This window comes from Rhinoderma darwinii, chromosome 8 (assembly GCF_050947455.1).
Source record: "Rhinoderma darwinii isolate aRhiDar2 chromosome 8, aRhiDar2.hap1, whole genome shotgun sequence".
Classification (NCBI taxonomy): Eukaryota; Metazoa; Chordata; class Amphibia; order Anura; family Rhinodermatidae; genus Rhinoderma; species Rhinoderma darwinii.
Window position 1 is genome coordinate 7,105,517 of NC_134694.1, and position 19,998 is coordinate 7,125,514.

Consider the following 19,998-nt stretch of genomic DNA (forward strand, 5'->3'; position numbering starts at 1 on the left):
CCATATAATACCGCCATACACTGCTCATATAATACTATCATACACTGCTCATATAATACCACCATACACTGCTCATATAATACCATCATACACTGCTTATATAATACCCCCATACACTGCTCATATAATACCACCATACACTGCCCATATAATACCACCATACACTGCTCATATAATACCACCATACACTGCCCATATAATACCACCGTACACTGCCCATATAATACCACCATACACTGCTCATATACCACCATACACTGCTCATATACCACCGTACACTGCTCATATAATACCGCCATACACTGCTCATATAATACCCCCATACACTGCTCATATAATACCACCGTACACTGCTCATATAATACCGCCATACACTACTCATATAATACCACCGTACACTGCTCATATAATACCACCGTACACTGCTCATATAATACCACCATACACTGCCCATATAATACCACCGTACACTGCTCATATAATACCACCATACACTGCCCATATAATACCACCGTACACTGCTCATATAATACCACCATACACTGCTCATATAATACCACCATACACTGCCCATATAATACCACCATACACCGCTCATATAATACCACCATACACTGCTCATATAATACCACCATACACTGCTCATATAATACCACCATACACTGCTCATATAATACCACCATACACTGCTCATATAATACCACCATACACTGCTCATATAATACCACCATACACTGCTCATATAATACCACCATACACTGCTCATATAGTACCACCATACACTGCTTATATAATACCACCATACACTGCTCATATAATACCGCCATACACTGCTCATATAATACCACCATACACTGCTCATATAATACCACCATACACTGCTCATATAATACCACCATACACTGCTCATATAATACTATCATACACTGCTCATATAATACCACCATACACTGCTCATATAATACCACCATACACTGCTCATATAGTACCACCATACACTGCTTATATAATACCACCATACACTGCTCATATAATACCGCCATACACTGCTCATATAATACCACCATACACTGCTCATATAATACCACCATACACTGCTCATATAATACCACCATACACTGCTCATATAATACTACCATACACTGCTCATATAATACCACCATACACTGCTCATATAATACCACCATACACTGCTCATATAATACTATCATACACTGCTCATATAATACCACCATACACTGCTCATATAATACCACCATACACTGCCCATATAATACCACCATACACTGCCCATATAATACCGCCATACACTGCTCATATAATACCACCATACACTGCTCATATAATACCACCATAGACTGCTCATATAATACCACCATACACTGCTCATATAATACCACCATACACTGCTCATATAATACCACCATAGACTGCTCATATAATACCACCATAGACTGCTTATATAATACCACCATACACTGCTCATATAATACCACCATACACTGCTCATATAATACTACCATACACTGCTCATATAACACCACCATACACTGCTCATATAATACTATCATACACTGCTCATATAATACCACCATACACTGCTCATATAATACCACCATACACTGCCCATATAATACCACCATACACTGCCCATATAATACCGCCATACACTGCTCATATAATACCACCATACACTGCTCATATAATACCACCATAGACTGCTCATATAATACTACCATACACTCCTCATATAATACCACCATACACTGCTCATATAATACCACCATACACTGCTCATATAATACCACCATACTTCTCATATAATACCACCATACACTGCTCATATAATACCACCATACACTGCTCATATAATACCACCATACACTGCTCATATAATACCACCATACACTGCCCATATAACACCACCATACACTGCCCATATAATACTATCATACACTGCTCATATAACACCACCATACACTGCTCATATAATACCACCATACACTGCTCATATAATACCACCATAGACTGCTCATATATTACCACCATACACTGCCCATATAATACTATCATACACTGCTCATATAATACCACCATACACTGCTTATATAATACCACCATACACTGCTCATATAGTACCACCATATACTGCTCATATAATACCACCATACACTGCCCATATAACACCACCATACACTGCCCATATAATACTATCATACACTGCTCATATAACACCACCATACACTGCTCATATAATACCACCATACACTGCTCATATAATACCACCATAGACTGCTCATATAATACTACCATACACTCCTCATATAATACCACCATACACTGCTCATATAATACCACCATACACTGCTCATATAATACCACCATACTTCTCATATAATACCACCATACACTGCTCATATAATACCACCATACACTGCTCATATAATACCATCATACACTGCTTATATAATACCCCCATACACTTCTCATATAATACCGCCATACACTGCTCATATAATACCACCGTACACTGCCCATATAATACCACCGTACACTGCTCATATAATACCACCACACACTGCTCATATAATACCACCACACACTGCTCATATAATACCCCCATACACTGCCCATATAATACCATCATACACTGCTTATATAATACCACCATACACTGCCCATATAATACCACCGTAGACTGCTCATATAATACCACCATACACTTCTCATATAATACCACCATACACTGCCCATATAATACCACCATACACTGCTCATATAATACCACCATACACTGCTCATATAATACCACCATACACTGCTCATATAATACTACCATACACTGCTCATATAATACCACCATACACTGCTCATATAATACTACCATACACTGCTCATATAATACCACCATACACTGCCCATATAATACCACCATACACTGCTCATATAATACCGCCATACACTGCCCATATAATACCCCCATACACTGCTCATATAATACCACCATACACTGCTCATATAATACCCCCATACACTGCTCATATAATACCACCATACACTGCTCATATAATACCACCATACACTGCCCATATAATACCACCATACACTGCTCATATAATACCACCATACACTGCTCATATAATACCACCATACACTGCTCATATAGTACCACCATACACTGCTTATATAATACCACCATACACTGCTCATATAATACCACCATACACTGCTCATATAGTACCACCATACACTGCTTATATAATACCACCATACACTGCCCATATAATACCCCCATACACTGCTCATATAATACCACCATACACTGCTCATATAATACCACCATACACTGCTCATATAATACCACCATACACTGCTCATATAATACCACCACACACTGCTCATATAATACCACCATACACTGCTCATATAATACCACCATACACTGCTCATATAATACCACCATACACTGCTCATATAATACCACCATACACTGCTCATATAGTACCACCATACACTGCTTATATAATACCACCATACACTGCTCATATAATACCGCCATACACTGCTCATATAATACCACCGTACACTGCTCATATAATACCCCCATACACTGCTCATATAATACCACCATACACTGCTCATATAATACCACCATACACTGCTCATATAATACCACCATACACTGCTCATATAATACCACCATACACTGCTCATATAATACTACCATACACTGCTCATATAATACCACCATACACTGCCCATATAATACCACCATACACTGCTCATATAATACCGCCATACACTGCCCATATAATACCCCCATACACTGCTCATATAATACCACCATACACTGCTCATATAATACCCCCATACACTGCTCATATAATACCACCATACACTGCTCATATAATACCACCATACACTGCCCATATAATACCACCATACACTGCTCATATAATACCGCCATACACTGCTTATATAATACCACCATACACTGCTCATATAATACCACCATACACTGCTCATATAGTACCACCATACACTGCTTATATAATACCACCATACACTGCTCATATAATACCCCCATACACTGCTCATATAATACCACCATACACTGCTCATATAATACCACCATACACTGCTCATATAGTACCACCATACACTGCTTATATAATACCACCATACACTGCTCATATAATACCACCATACACTGCCCATATAATACCACCATACACTGCTCATATAATACCACCATACACTGCTCATATAGTACCACCATACACTGCTTATATAATACCACCATACACTGCTCATATAATACCACCATACACTGCTCATATAATACCACCATACACTGCTCATATAATACCACCATACACTGCTCATATAATACCACCATACACTGCTCATATAGTACCACCATACACTGCTTATATAATACCACCATACACTGCTCATATAATACCGCCATACACTGCTCATATAATACCATCATACACTGCTTATATAATACCCCCATACACTGCTCATATAATACCACCATACACTGCCCATATAATACCACCATACACTGCTCATATAATACCACCATACACTGCCCATATAATACCACCGTACACTGCCCATATAATACCACCATACACTGCTCATATACCACCATACACTGCTCATATACCACCGTACACTGCTCATATAATACCGCCATACACTGCTCATATAATACCCCCATACACTGCTCATATAATACCACCGTACACTGCTCATATAATACCGCCATACACTACTCATATAATACCACCGTACACTGCTCATATAATACCACCGTACACTGCTCATATAATACCACCATACACTGCCCATATAATACCACCGTACACTGCTCATATAATACCACCATACACTGCCCATATAATACCACCGTACACTGCTCATATAATACCACCATACACTGCTCATATAATACCACCATACACTGCCCATATAATACCACCATACACCGCTCATATAATACCACCATACACTGCTCATATAATACCACCATACACTGCTCATATAATACCACCATACACTGCTCATATAATACCACCATACACTGCTCATATAATACCACCATACACTGCTCATATAATACCACCATACACTGCTCATATAATACCACCATACACTGCTCATATAGTACCACCATACACTGCTTATATAATACCACCATACACTGCTCATATAATACCGCCATACACTGCTCATATAATACCACCATACACTGCTCATATAATACCACCATACACTGCTCATATAATACCACCATACACTGCTCATATAATACTATCATACACTGCTCATATAATACCACCATACACTGCTCATATAATACCACCATACACTGCTCATATAGTACCACCATACACTGCTTATATAATACCACCATACACTGCTCATATAATACCGCCATACACTGCTCATATAATACCACCATACACTGCTCATATAATACCACCATACACTGCTCATATAATACCACCATACACTGCTCATATAATACTACCATACACTGCTCATATAATACCACCATACACTGCTCATATAATACCACCATACACTGCTCATATAATACTATCATACACTGCTCATATAATACCACCATACACTGCTCATATAATACCACCATACACTGCCCATATAATACCACCATACACTGCCCATATAATACCGCCATACACTGCTCATATAATACCACCATACACTGCTCATATAATACCACCATAGACTGCTCATATAATACCACCATACACTGCTCATATAATACCACCATACACTGCTCATATAATACCACCATAGACTGCTCATATAATACCACCATACACTGCTCATATAATACCACCATACACTGCCCATATAATACCACCATACACTGCTCATATAATACCACCATACACTGCTCATATAATACCACCATACACTGCTCATATAATACCACCATACACTGCTCATATAATACTACCATACACTGCTCATATAATACCACCATACACTGCCCATATAATACCACCATACACTGCTCATATAATACCGCCATACACTGCCCATATAATACCCCCATACACTGCTCATATAATACCACCATACACTGCTCATATAATACCCCCATACACTGCTCATATAATACCACCATACACTGCTCATATAATACCACCATACACTGCCCATATAATACCACCATACACTGCTCATATAATACCGCCATACACTGCTTATATAATACCACCATACACTGCTCATATAATACCACCATACACTGCTCATATAGTACCACCATACACTGCTTATATAATACCACCATACACTGCTCATATAATACCCCCATACACTGCTCATATAATACCACCATACACTGCTCATATAATACCACCATACACTGCTCATATAGTACCACCATACACTGCTTATATAATACCACCATACACTGCTCATATAATACCACCATACACTGCCCATATAATACCACCATACACTGCTCATATAATACCACCATACACTGCTCATATAGTACCACCATACACTGCTTATATAATACCACCATACACTGCTCATATAATACCACCATACACTGCTCATATAATACCACCATACACTGCTCATATAATACCACCATACACTGCTCATATAATACCACCATACACTGCTCATATAGTACCACCATACACTGCTTATATAATACCACCATACACTGCTCATATAATACCGCCATACACTGCTCATATAATACCACCATACACTGCTCATATAATACCACCATACACTGCTCATATAATACCACCATACACTGCTCATATAATACCACCATACACTGCTCATATAATACTACCATACACTGCTCATATAATACCACCATACACTGCTCATATAATACCACCATACACTGCTCATATAATACTATCATACACTGCTCATATAATACCACCATACACTGCTCATATAATACCACCATACACTGCCCATATAATACCACCATACACTGCCCATATAATACCGCCATACACTGCTCATATAATACCACCATACACTGCTCATATAATACCACCATAGACTGCTCATATAATACCACCATACACTGCTCATATAATACCACCATACACTGCTCATATAATACCACCATAGACTGCTCATATAATACCACCATAGACTGCTTATATAATACCACCATACACTGCTCATATAATACCACCATACACTGCTCATATAATACTACCATACACTGCTCATATAACACCACCATACACTGCTCATATAATACTATCATACACTGCTCATATAATACCACCATACACTGCTCATATAATACCACCATACACTGCCCATATAATACCACCATACACTGCCCATATAATACCGCCATACACTGCTCATATAATACCACCATACACTGCTCATATAATACCACCATAGACTGCTCATATAATACTACCATACACTCCTCATATAATACCACCATACACTGCTCATATAATACCACCATACACTGCTCATATAATACCACCATACTTCTCATATAATACCACCATACACTGCTCATATAATACCACCATACACTGCTCATATAATACCACCATACACTGCTCATATAATACCACCATACACTGCCCATATAACACCACCATACACTGCCCATATAATACTATCATACACTGCTCATATAACACCACCATACACTGCTCATATAATACCACCATACACTGCTCATATAATACCACCATACACTGCTCATATAATACCACCATAGACTGCTCATATATTACCACCATACACTGCCCATATAATACTATCATACACTGCTCATATAATACCACCATACACTGCTCATATAGTACCACCATACACTGCTCATATAATACCACCATACACTGCCCATATAACACCACCATACACTGCCCATATAATACTATCATACACTGCTCATATAACACCACCATACACTGCTCATATAATACCACCATACACTGCTCATATAATACCACCATAGACTGCTCATATAATACTACCATACACTCCTCATATAATACCACCATACACTGCTCATATAATACCACCATACACTGCTCATATAATACCACCATACTTCTCATATAATACCACCATACACTGCTCATATAATACCACCATACACTGCTCATATAATACCACCATACACTGCCCATATAATACCGCCATACACTGCTCATATAATACTATCATACACTGCTCATATAATACCACCATACACTGCTCATATAATACCATCATACACTGCTTATATAATACCCCCATACACTGCTCATATAATACCACCATACACTGCCCATATAATACCACCATACACTGCTCATATAATACCACCATACACTGCCCATATAATACCACCGTACACTGCCCATATAATACCACCATACACTGCTCATATACCACCATACACTGCTCATATACCACCGTACACTGCTCATATAATACCGCCATACACTGCTCATATAATACCCCCATACACTGCTCATATAATACCACCGTACACTGCTCATATAATACCGCCATACACTACTCATATAATACCACCGTACACTGCTCATATAATACCACCGTACACTGCTCATATAATACCACCATACACTGCCCATATAATACCACCGTACACTGCTCATATAATACCACCATACACTGCCCATATAATACCACCGTACACTGCTCATATAATACCACCATACACTGCTCATATAATACCACCATACACTGCCCATATAATACCACCATACACCGCTCATATAATACCACCATACACTGCTCATATAATACCACCATACACTGCTCATATAATACCACCATACACTGCTCATATAATACCACCATACACTGCTCATATAATACCACCATACACTGCTCATATAATACCACCATACACTGCTCATATAATACCACCATACACTGCTCATATAGTACCACCATACACTGCTTATATAATACCACCATACACTGCTCATATAATACCGCCATACACTGCTCATATAATACCACCATACACTGCTCATATAATACCACCATACACTGCTCATATAATACCACCATACACTGCTCATATAATACTATCATACACTGCTCATATAATACCACCATACACTGCTCATATAATACCACCATACACTGCTCATATAGTACCACCATACACTGCTTATATAATACCACCATACACTGCTCATATAATACCGCCATACACTGCTCATATAATACCACCATACACTGCTCATATAATACCACCATACACTGCTCATATAATACCACCATACACTGCTCATATAATACTACCATACACTGCTCATATAATACCACCATACACTGCTCATATAATACCACCATACACTGCTCATATAATACTATCATACACTGCTCATATAATACCACCATACACTGCTCATATAATACCACCATACACTGCCCATATAATACCACCATACACTGCCCATATAATACCGCCATACACTGCTCATATAATACCACCATACACTGCTCATATAATACCACCATAGACTGCTCATATAATACCACCATACACTGCTCATATAATACCACCATACACTGCTCATATAATACCACCATAGACTGCTCATATAATACCACCATAGACTGCTTATATAATACCACCATACACTGCTCATATAATACCACCATACACTGCTCATATAATACTACCATACACTGCTCATATAACACCACCATACACTGCTCATATAATACTATCATACACTGCTCATATAATACCACCATACACTGCTCATATAATACCACCATACACTGCCCATATAATACCACCATACACTGCCCATATAATACCGCCATACACTGCTCATATAATACCACCATACACTGCTCATATAATACCACCATAGACTGCTCATATAATACTACCATACACTCCTCATATAATACCACCATACACTGCTCATATAATACCACCATACACTGCTCATATAATACCACCATACTTCTCATATAATACCACCATACACTGCTCATATAATACCACCATACACTGCTCATATAATACCACCATACACTGCTCATATAATACCACCATACACTGCCCATATAACACCACCATACACTGCCCATATAATACTATCATACACTGCTCATATAACACCACCATACACTGCTCATATAATACCACCATACACTGCTCATATAATACCACCATAGACTGCTCATATATTACCACCATACACTGCCCATATAATACTATCATACACTGCTCATATAATACCACCATACACTGCTTATATAATACCACCATACACTGCTCATATAGTACCACCATATACTGCTCATATAATACCACCATACACTGCCCATATAACACCACCATACACTGCCCATATAATACTATCATACACTGCTCATATAACACCACCATACACTGCTCATATAATACCACCATACACTGCTCATATAATACCACCATAGACTGCTCATATAATACTACCATACACTCCTCATATAATACCACCATACACTGCTCATATAATACCACCATACACTGCTCATATAATACCACCATACTTCTCATATAATACCACCATACACTGCTCATATAATACCACCATACACTGCTCATATAATACCATCATACACTGCTTATATAATACCCCCATACACTTCTCATATAATACCGCCATACACTGCTCATATAATACCACCGTACACTGCCCATATAATACCACCGTACACTGCTCATATAATACCACCACACACTGCTCATATAATACCACCACACACTGCTCATATAATACCCCCATACACTGCCCATATAATACCATCATACACTGCTTATATAATACCACCATACACTGCCCATATAATACCACCGTAGACTGCTCATATAATACCACCATACACTTCTCATATAATACCACCATACACTGCCCATATAATACCACCATACACTGCTCATATAATACCACCATACACTGCTCATATAATACCACCATACACTGCTCATATAATACTACCATACACTGCTCATATAATACCACCATACACTGCTCATATAATACTACCATACACTGCTCATATAATACCACCATACACTGCCCATATAATACCACCATACACTGCTCATATAATACCGCCATACACTGCCCATATAATACCCCCATACACTGCTCATATAATACCACCATACACTGCTCATATAATACCCCCATACACTGCTCATATAATACCACCATACACTGCTCATATAATACCACCATACACTGCCCATATAATACCACCATACACTGCTCATATAATACCACCATACACTGCTCATATAATACCACCATACACTGCTCATATAGTACCACCATACACTGCTTATATAATACCACCATACACTGCTCATATAATACCACCATACACTGCTCATATAGTACCACCATACACTGCTTATATAATACCACCATACACTGCCCATATAATACCCCCATACACTGCTCATATAATACCACCATACACTGCTCATATAATACCACCATACACTGCTCATATAATACCACCATACACTGCTCATATAATACCACCACACACTGCTCATATAATACCACCATACACTGCTCATATAATACCACCATACACTGCTCATATAATACCACCATACACTGCTCATATAATACCACCATACACTGCTCATATAGTACCACCATACACTGCTTATATAATACCACCATACACTGCTCATATAATACCGCCATACACTGCTCATATAATACCACCGTACACTGCTCATATAATACCCCCATACACTGCTCATATAATACCACCATACACTGCTCATATAATACCACCATACACTGCTCATATAATACTACCATACACTGCTCATATAATACCACCATACACTGCTCATATAATACTACCATACACTGCTCATATAACACCACCATACACTGCTCATATAATACTATCATACACTGCTCATATAATACCACCATACACTGCTTATATAATACCACCATACACTGCTCATATAATACCACCATACACTGCTCATATAATACCACCATACACTGCTCATATAATACTACCATACACTGCTCATATAATACCACCATACACTGCCCATATAATACCACCATACACTGCTCATATAATACCGCCATACACTGCCCATATAATACCCCCATACACTGCTCATATAATACCACCATACACTGCTCATATAATACCCCAATACACTGCTCATATAATACCACCATACACTGCTCATATAATACCACCATACACTGCCCATATAATACCCCCATACACTGCTCATATAATACCACCATACACTGCTCATATAATACCACCATACACTGCTCATATAATACCACCATACACTGCCCATATAATACCGCCATACACTGCTCATATAATACTATCATACACTGCTCATATAATACCACCATACACTGCTCATATAATACCACCATACACTGCTCATATAATACCACCATACACTGCTCATATAATACCACCATACACTGCTCATATAATACCACCATACACTCCTCATATAATACTACCATACACTCCTCATATAATACCACCATACACTGCTCATATAATACCCCCGTACACTGGCCATATAATACCACCGTACACTGGCCATATAATACCACCGTACACTGCCCATATAATACCACCATACACTGCTCATATAATACCACCATACACTGCTCATATAATACCACCATACACTGCTCATATAATACCACCATACACTGCTCATATAATACCACCATACACTGCTCATATAATACTACCATACACTGCTCATATAATACCACCATACACTGCCCATATAATACCACCATACACTGCTCATATAATACCGCCATACACTGCCCATATAATACCCCCATACACTGCTCATATAATACCACCATACACTGCTCATATAATACCCCCATACACTGCTCATATAATACCACCATACACTGCTCATATAATACCACCATACACTGCCCATATAATACCACCATACACTGCTCATATAATACCGCCATACACTGCTTATATAATACCACCATACACTGCTCATATAATACCACCATACACTGCTCATATAGTACCACCATACACTGCTTATATAATACCACCATACACTGCTCATATAATACCCCCATACACTGCTCATATAATACCACCATACACTGCTCATATAATACCACCATACACTGCTCATATAGTACCACCATACACTGCTCATATAATACCACCATACACTGCTCATATAATACCACCATACACTGCCCATATAATACCACCATACACTGCTCATATAATACCACCATACACTGCTCATATAGTACCACCATACACTGCTCATATAATACCACCATACACTGCTCATATAATACCACCATACACTGCTCATATAATACCACCATACACTGCTCATATAATACCACCATACACTGCTCATATAGTACCACCATACACTGCTTATATAATACCACCATACACTGCTCATATAATACCGCCATACACTGCTCATATAATACCACCATACACTGCTCATATAATACCACCATACACTGCTCATATAATACCACCATACACTGCTCATATAATACCACCATACACTGCTCATATAATACTACCATACACTGCTCATATAATACCACCATACACTGCTCATATAATACCACCATACACTGCTCATATAATACTATCATACACTGCTCATATAATACCACCATACACTGCTCATATAATACCACCATACACTGCCCATATAATACCACCATACACTGCCCATATAATACCGCCATACACTGCTCATATAATACCACCATACACTGCTCATATAATACCACCATAGACTGCTCATATAATACCACCATACACTGCTCATATAATACCACCATACACTGCTCATATAATACCACCATAGACTGCTCATATAATACCACCATAGACTGCTTATATAATACCACCATACACTGCTCATATAATACCACCATACACTGCTCATATAATACTACCATACACTGCTCATATAACACCACCATACACTGCTCATATAATACTATCATACACTGCTCATATAATACCACCATACACTGCTCATATAATACCACCATACACTGCCCATATAATACCACCATACACTGCCCATATAATACCGCCATACACTGCTCATATAATACCACCATACACTGCTCATATAATACCACCATAGACTGCTCATATAATACTACCATACACTCCTCATATAATACCACCATACACTGCTCATATAATACCACCATACACTGCTCATATAATACCACCATACTTCTCATATAATACCACCATACACTGCTCATATAATACCACCATACACTGCTCATATAATACCACCATACACTGCTCATATAATACCACCATACACTGCCCATATAACACCACCATACACTGCCCATATAATACTATCATACACTGCTCATATAACACCACCATACACTGCTCATATAATACCACCATACACTGCTCATATAATACCACCATACACTGCTCATATAATACCACCATAGACTGCTCATATATTACCACCATACACTGCCCATATAATACTATCATACACTGCTCATATAATACCACCATACACTGCTTATATAATACCACCATACACTGCTCATATAGTACCACCATATACTGCTCATATAATACCACCATACACTGCCCATATAACACCACCATACACTGCCCATATAATACTATCATACACTGCTCATATAACACCACCATACACTGCTCATATAATACCACCATACACTGCTCATATAATACCACCATAGACTGCTCATATAATACCACCATACACTGCTCATATAGTACCACCATACACTGCTCATATAATACCACCATACACTGCTCATATAATACCACCATAGACTGCTCATATAATACTACCATACACTCCTCATATAATACCACCATACACTGCTCATATAATACCACCATACACTGCTCATATAATACCACCATACTTCTCATATAATACCACCATACACTGCTCATATAATACCACCATACACTGCTCATATAATACCACCATACACTGCCCATATAATACCGCCATACACTGCTCATATAATACTATCATACACTGCTCATATAATACCACCATACACTGCTCATATAATACCGCCATACACTGCTCATATAATACCACCATGCACCGCACACACATTACATTAGTAGAGTTTCTAACTGTAATAAATGACTGGGTCTATGGGATGATTTTCTCGGTGTGTTTTTTCTTCTACAGAGTTAGACCAGAAAGATGTCCCCGGAGAGGAGGAATCCACAAAACAAAATTCATCACCTGGCCCCCCAGAATCCACAGGGGAAAGTACAGACGTCCGAGAAAATCTAGAGATGAGAACTTCTTCTCCACAACCAACCCCACCACCCCCTTCCCCAATGCATTAAGAAAAGCTGCACTACCCCCAGCTGAATGTCCGAAGCCACAAAATGCCATGCGTCCTTCTCTAACCAACGCCAACCAACGCTAGGTAATACCACTCTCCCACCAGGAGGGCTTCATATAGGGCCACTTGTCCTGCTTTTGCCCCCCAAATACAGCAGATATGTGCAGTCCTCGCTGTTGTGTGGTCTCCAACCTATGGCGCTCCAGCTACTGCAAAACTACAACTCCCAGCATGTCTGTCAGGGTTTTGCAACCACTGGAGAGCCACAGGATGGAGACCTCTTAAAGTGACTGATTTGGGTTAATTCCTCATGTTGAACACTAGGGGGCAGCACAGCATGAGGAGATTATAAGACATTGTACATTCATCAGCGGCTGTCAGCTGTTAAAAAGATTCTACAGCCGATTATACCAGAATAACTTCACCGCCAACCCAGCTCCGCCTGGACAGAAAAGTCAAGTCTTTGAGTCGTTCTAAAGGTTCTATCTAACATTCCGCAGTCACGTCTGGGAAAGCTGGGTGACGTTCAGGACGGCTGTCATTCAGCTCCCATAGCGATTGTCACTCTACTTTCCCAGTCTCCTGAAAGGTAAATCTGCCTGATGTGATGTATCCGCTGCCCTGGTATGTGCCATTCGGGCCCCTTGGAAAGCGGGGTGACATCAACTAAGTTATTGGTTGTTTTAATTATGTCTAGGTGGAAAGGAAAAAAAAATCTTGATTTTTACTGAACTTCATATCACAATTTCGTTAATAAAAAAGGTCAATGATTCTTCCATGATGGTTGTGATTGTAGGGGGAAGCTATTTCCCTACGCGCAGGAGACTTCCTGTCAGCTATCACTGGGGTTATGATGTATCCTCCAGTTCAGTCCTTTTCTATAGCCGGGTATACACCACTGTCAGTGAGACATCCTCCGCTGCCCATGATCCCTGTGGCATTGACAGCACAGGGTACAATCCGATTGGTCAATTTGCTTTTCCATCTTGTTAGAAAATTTGTCTGTAGCAATTCAAAGATGCCCCCTACCAGCACCCCCAGTAGCTACGCCCCTGCCAGCACGCCCAATAGCTATGCCCCTGCCAGCACGCCCAATAGCTATGCCCCTGCCAGCACCCCCAATAGCTACGCCCCTGCCAGCACCCCCAATAGCTACCCCAGCAAGCCCAATAGCTACGCCCCTGCCAGCACCCCCAATAGCTACGCCCCTGCCAGCACCCCCAATAGCTACGCCCCTGCCAGCACCCCCAATAGCTACACCCCTGCCAGCACCCCAATAGCTACGCCCCTGCCCCCTGCCAGCACCCCCTATAGCTACGCCCCTGCCAGCACCCCCAATAGCTACGCCCCTGCCAGCACCCCCAATAGCTACGCCCCTGCCAGCACCCCCAATAGCTACGCCTCTGCCAGCACCCCCTATAGCAATGCCCCTGCCAGCACCCCCTATAGCTATGCCCCTGCCAGCACCCCCTATAGCTACACCCCTGCCAGCACCCCCTATAGCTACACCCCTGCCAGAACCAATAGCTACGCCCCTGCCAGCACCCCCAACAGCTACGCCCCTGCCAGCACCCCCTATAGCTACGCCCCTGCCAGCACCCCCAATAGCTACGCCCTTGCCCCCTGCCAGCACCCCCTATAGCTACGCCCCTGCCAGCACCCCCAATAGCTACGCCCCTGCCAGCACCCCCTATAGCTACGCCCCTGCCAGCACCCCCGATAGCTACGCCCCTGCCAGCACCCCCAATAGCTACGCCCCTGCCAGCACCCCCTATAGCTACGCCCCTGCCAGCACCCCCAATAGCTACGCCCCTGCCCCCTGCCAGCACCCCCTATAGCTACGCCCCTGCCAGCACCCCCAATAGCTACGCCCTTGCCCCCTGCCAGCACCCCCTATAGCTACGCCCCTGCCAGCACCCCCAATAGCTACGCCCCTGCCAGCACCCCCTATAGCTACGCCCCTGCCAGCACCCCCGATAGCTACGCCCCTGCCAGCACCCCCTATAGCTACGCCCTGCCAGCGCCCCCAATAGCTACGCCCTTGCCCCCTGCCAGCACCCCCTATAGCTACGTCCCTGCCAGCACCCCCAATAGCTACGCCCCTGCCAGCACTCCCAATAGCTATGCCCCTGCCAGCACCCCCTATAGCTATGCCCCTGCCAGCACCCCCTATAGCTATGCCCCTGCCAGCACCCCCTATAGCTACGCCCCTGCCAGCACCCCCTATAGCTACGCCCCTGCCAGCACTCCCAATAGCTATGCCCCTGCCAGCACCCCCTATAGCTATGCCCCTGCCAGCACCCCCTATAGCTATGCCCCTGCCAGCACCCCCTATAGCTATGCCCTTGCCAGCACCCCCTATAGCTATGCCCCTGCCAGCTCCCCCAATAGCTACGCCCCTGCCAGCACCCCCAATAGCTACGCCCTTGCCCCCTGCCAGCACCCCCTATAGCTACGCCCCAGCCAGCACCCCCAATAGCTACGCCCCTGCCAGCACCCCCTATAGCTACGCCCCTGCCAGCACCCCCGATAGCTACGCCCCTGCCAGCACCCCCTATAGCTACGCCCCTGCCAGCGCCCCCAATAGCTACGCCCTTGCCCCCTGCCAGCACCCCCTATAGCTACGTCCCTGCCAGCACTCCCAATAGCTATGCCCCTGCCAGCACCCCCTATAGCTATGCCCCTGCCAGCACCCCCTATAGCTATGCCCCTGCCAGTACCCCCTATAGCTACGCCCCTGCCAGCACCCTCTATAGCTACGCCCCTGCCAGCACTCCCAATAGCTATGCCCCTGCCAGCACCCCCTATAGCTATGCCCCTGCCAGCACCCCCTATAGCTATGCCCCTGCCAGCACCCCCTATAGCTATGCCCTTGCCAGCACCCCCTATAGCTATGCCCCTGCCAGCAACCCCAATAGCTACGCCCCTGCCAGCACCCCCAATAGCTACGCCCCTGCCAGTACCCCCTATAGCTACGCCCCAGGCCTCATGACTGGACAGAAGCTTCTTCCCGTGTATGTGAAGCTTCAGGTCTCTCATTAAACATCTTCATTTCAAATAAATACATTGAATAAAATGAGTTATTTCTCCAAATATTTCTCAATGTTTTCCTCTAAATACCTCAAAGCTCTCGGGTCCCACCCAATACTAAATCTGTACCAGGGACCCCCAATAATTATGTCATTCCAGATATTAGATAGATAGAGTCCGGGGGGCGGAGCTCACATCTTCTGTTGCCCTAATTAATGATTTCTAGGGCATTGTATGGGGTGTAATGTGAAGAAAGAATCATTAGATAAATCTACAGAGACTTCTAGAAGTCCAATGTTACCCCAGGATTGTAGTGATGGCGCCGTGGACGGTTCATGTGTCATGTCACAGGGTCTCCCACAAAGGCTGCCGAAAGATGCTACAATTATACAAGGATGTAACAGGCTGGCAGTGTGTGCCCCGTAACTAATCCTGCCAGCTCAAATACCCACCTGCTGCGCGTCCGACACAACCCGGCCAGCTCTGCTCAACATTACTGACATCCGGATCCTGGACAAGTTCCGCCCACAATGAGGATTCACATTATAATAATCCATTACATCAAGTGTCATTATCCTGTACCCCAAGTGTCAGTGTCTCATTATCCTGTACCCCAAGTGTCAGTGTCATTATCCTGTACCCCAAGAGTCAGTGTCATTATCCTGTACCCCAAGTGTCAGTGTCTCATTATCCTGTACCCCAAGTGTCAGTGTCATTATCCTGTACCCCAAGAGTCAGTGTGTCATTATCCTGTACCCCAAGTGTCAGTGTCTCATTATCCTGTACCCCAAGTGTCAGCGTATCATTATCCTGTCCCCCAAGTGTCAGTGTATCATTATCCTGTACCCCAAGTGTCAGCGTATCATTATCCTGCACCCCAAGTGTCAGTGTATCATTATCCTGTCCCCCAAGTGTCAGTGTGTCATTATCCTGTCCCCCAAGTGTCAGTGTATCATTATCCTGTACCCCAAGTATCAGTGTATCATTATCCTGTACCCCAAGTGTCAGTGTATCATTATCCTGTACCCCAAGTGTCAGTGTATCATTATCCTGTACCCCAAGTGTCAGTGTGTCATTATCCTGTCCCCCCAAGTGTCAGTGTATCATTATCCCGTCCCCCAAGTGTCAGTGTATCATTATCCTGTCCCCCAAGTGTCAGTGTATCATTATCCTGTACCCCAAGTGTCAGTGTATCATTATCCTGTACCCCAAGTGTCAGTGTGTCATTATCCTGTACCCCAAGTGTCAGTGTATCATTATCCTGTACCCCAAGTGTCAGTGTATCATTATCCTGTACCCCAAGTGTCAGTGTGTCATTATCCTGTACCCCAAGTGTCAGTGTATCATTATCCTGCACCCCAAGTGTCAGTGTATTATTTTCCTGTACCACAAGTGTCAGTGTATCATTATCCTGTCCCCCAAGTGTCAGTGTATCATTATCCTGTACCCCAAGTATCAGTGTATCATTATCCTGTACCCCAAGTGTCAGTGTATCATTATCCTGTACCCCAAG

General features: G+C 41.9%; 1 protein-coding gene across 5 annotated transcripts in view; it reads left to right on the top strand.

Annotated features, from left to right (window-relative positions):
• The window catches only part of C8H9orf43 (chromosome 8 C9orf43 homolog), a 54,268-nt gene extending 38,037 nt beyond the window's left edge, over positions 1–16,231 (top strand). For 4 of the 5 annotated variants that reach the window (XM_075834832.1, XM_075834828.1, XM_075834830.1 and 1 more), the window contains one exon: positions 15,293–16,231. In XM_075834832.1, the coding sequence (XP_075690947.1) occupies positions 15,293–15,456 (164 nt within the window). In that variant the 3' untranslated portion in view covers positions 15,457–16,231. The remainder of the gene's footprint in view (positions 1–15,292) is intronic. The other variant, XM_075834831.1, reaches the window with a different exon arrangement.
• Positions 16,232–19,998: the final 3,767 nt, after the last annotated feature.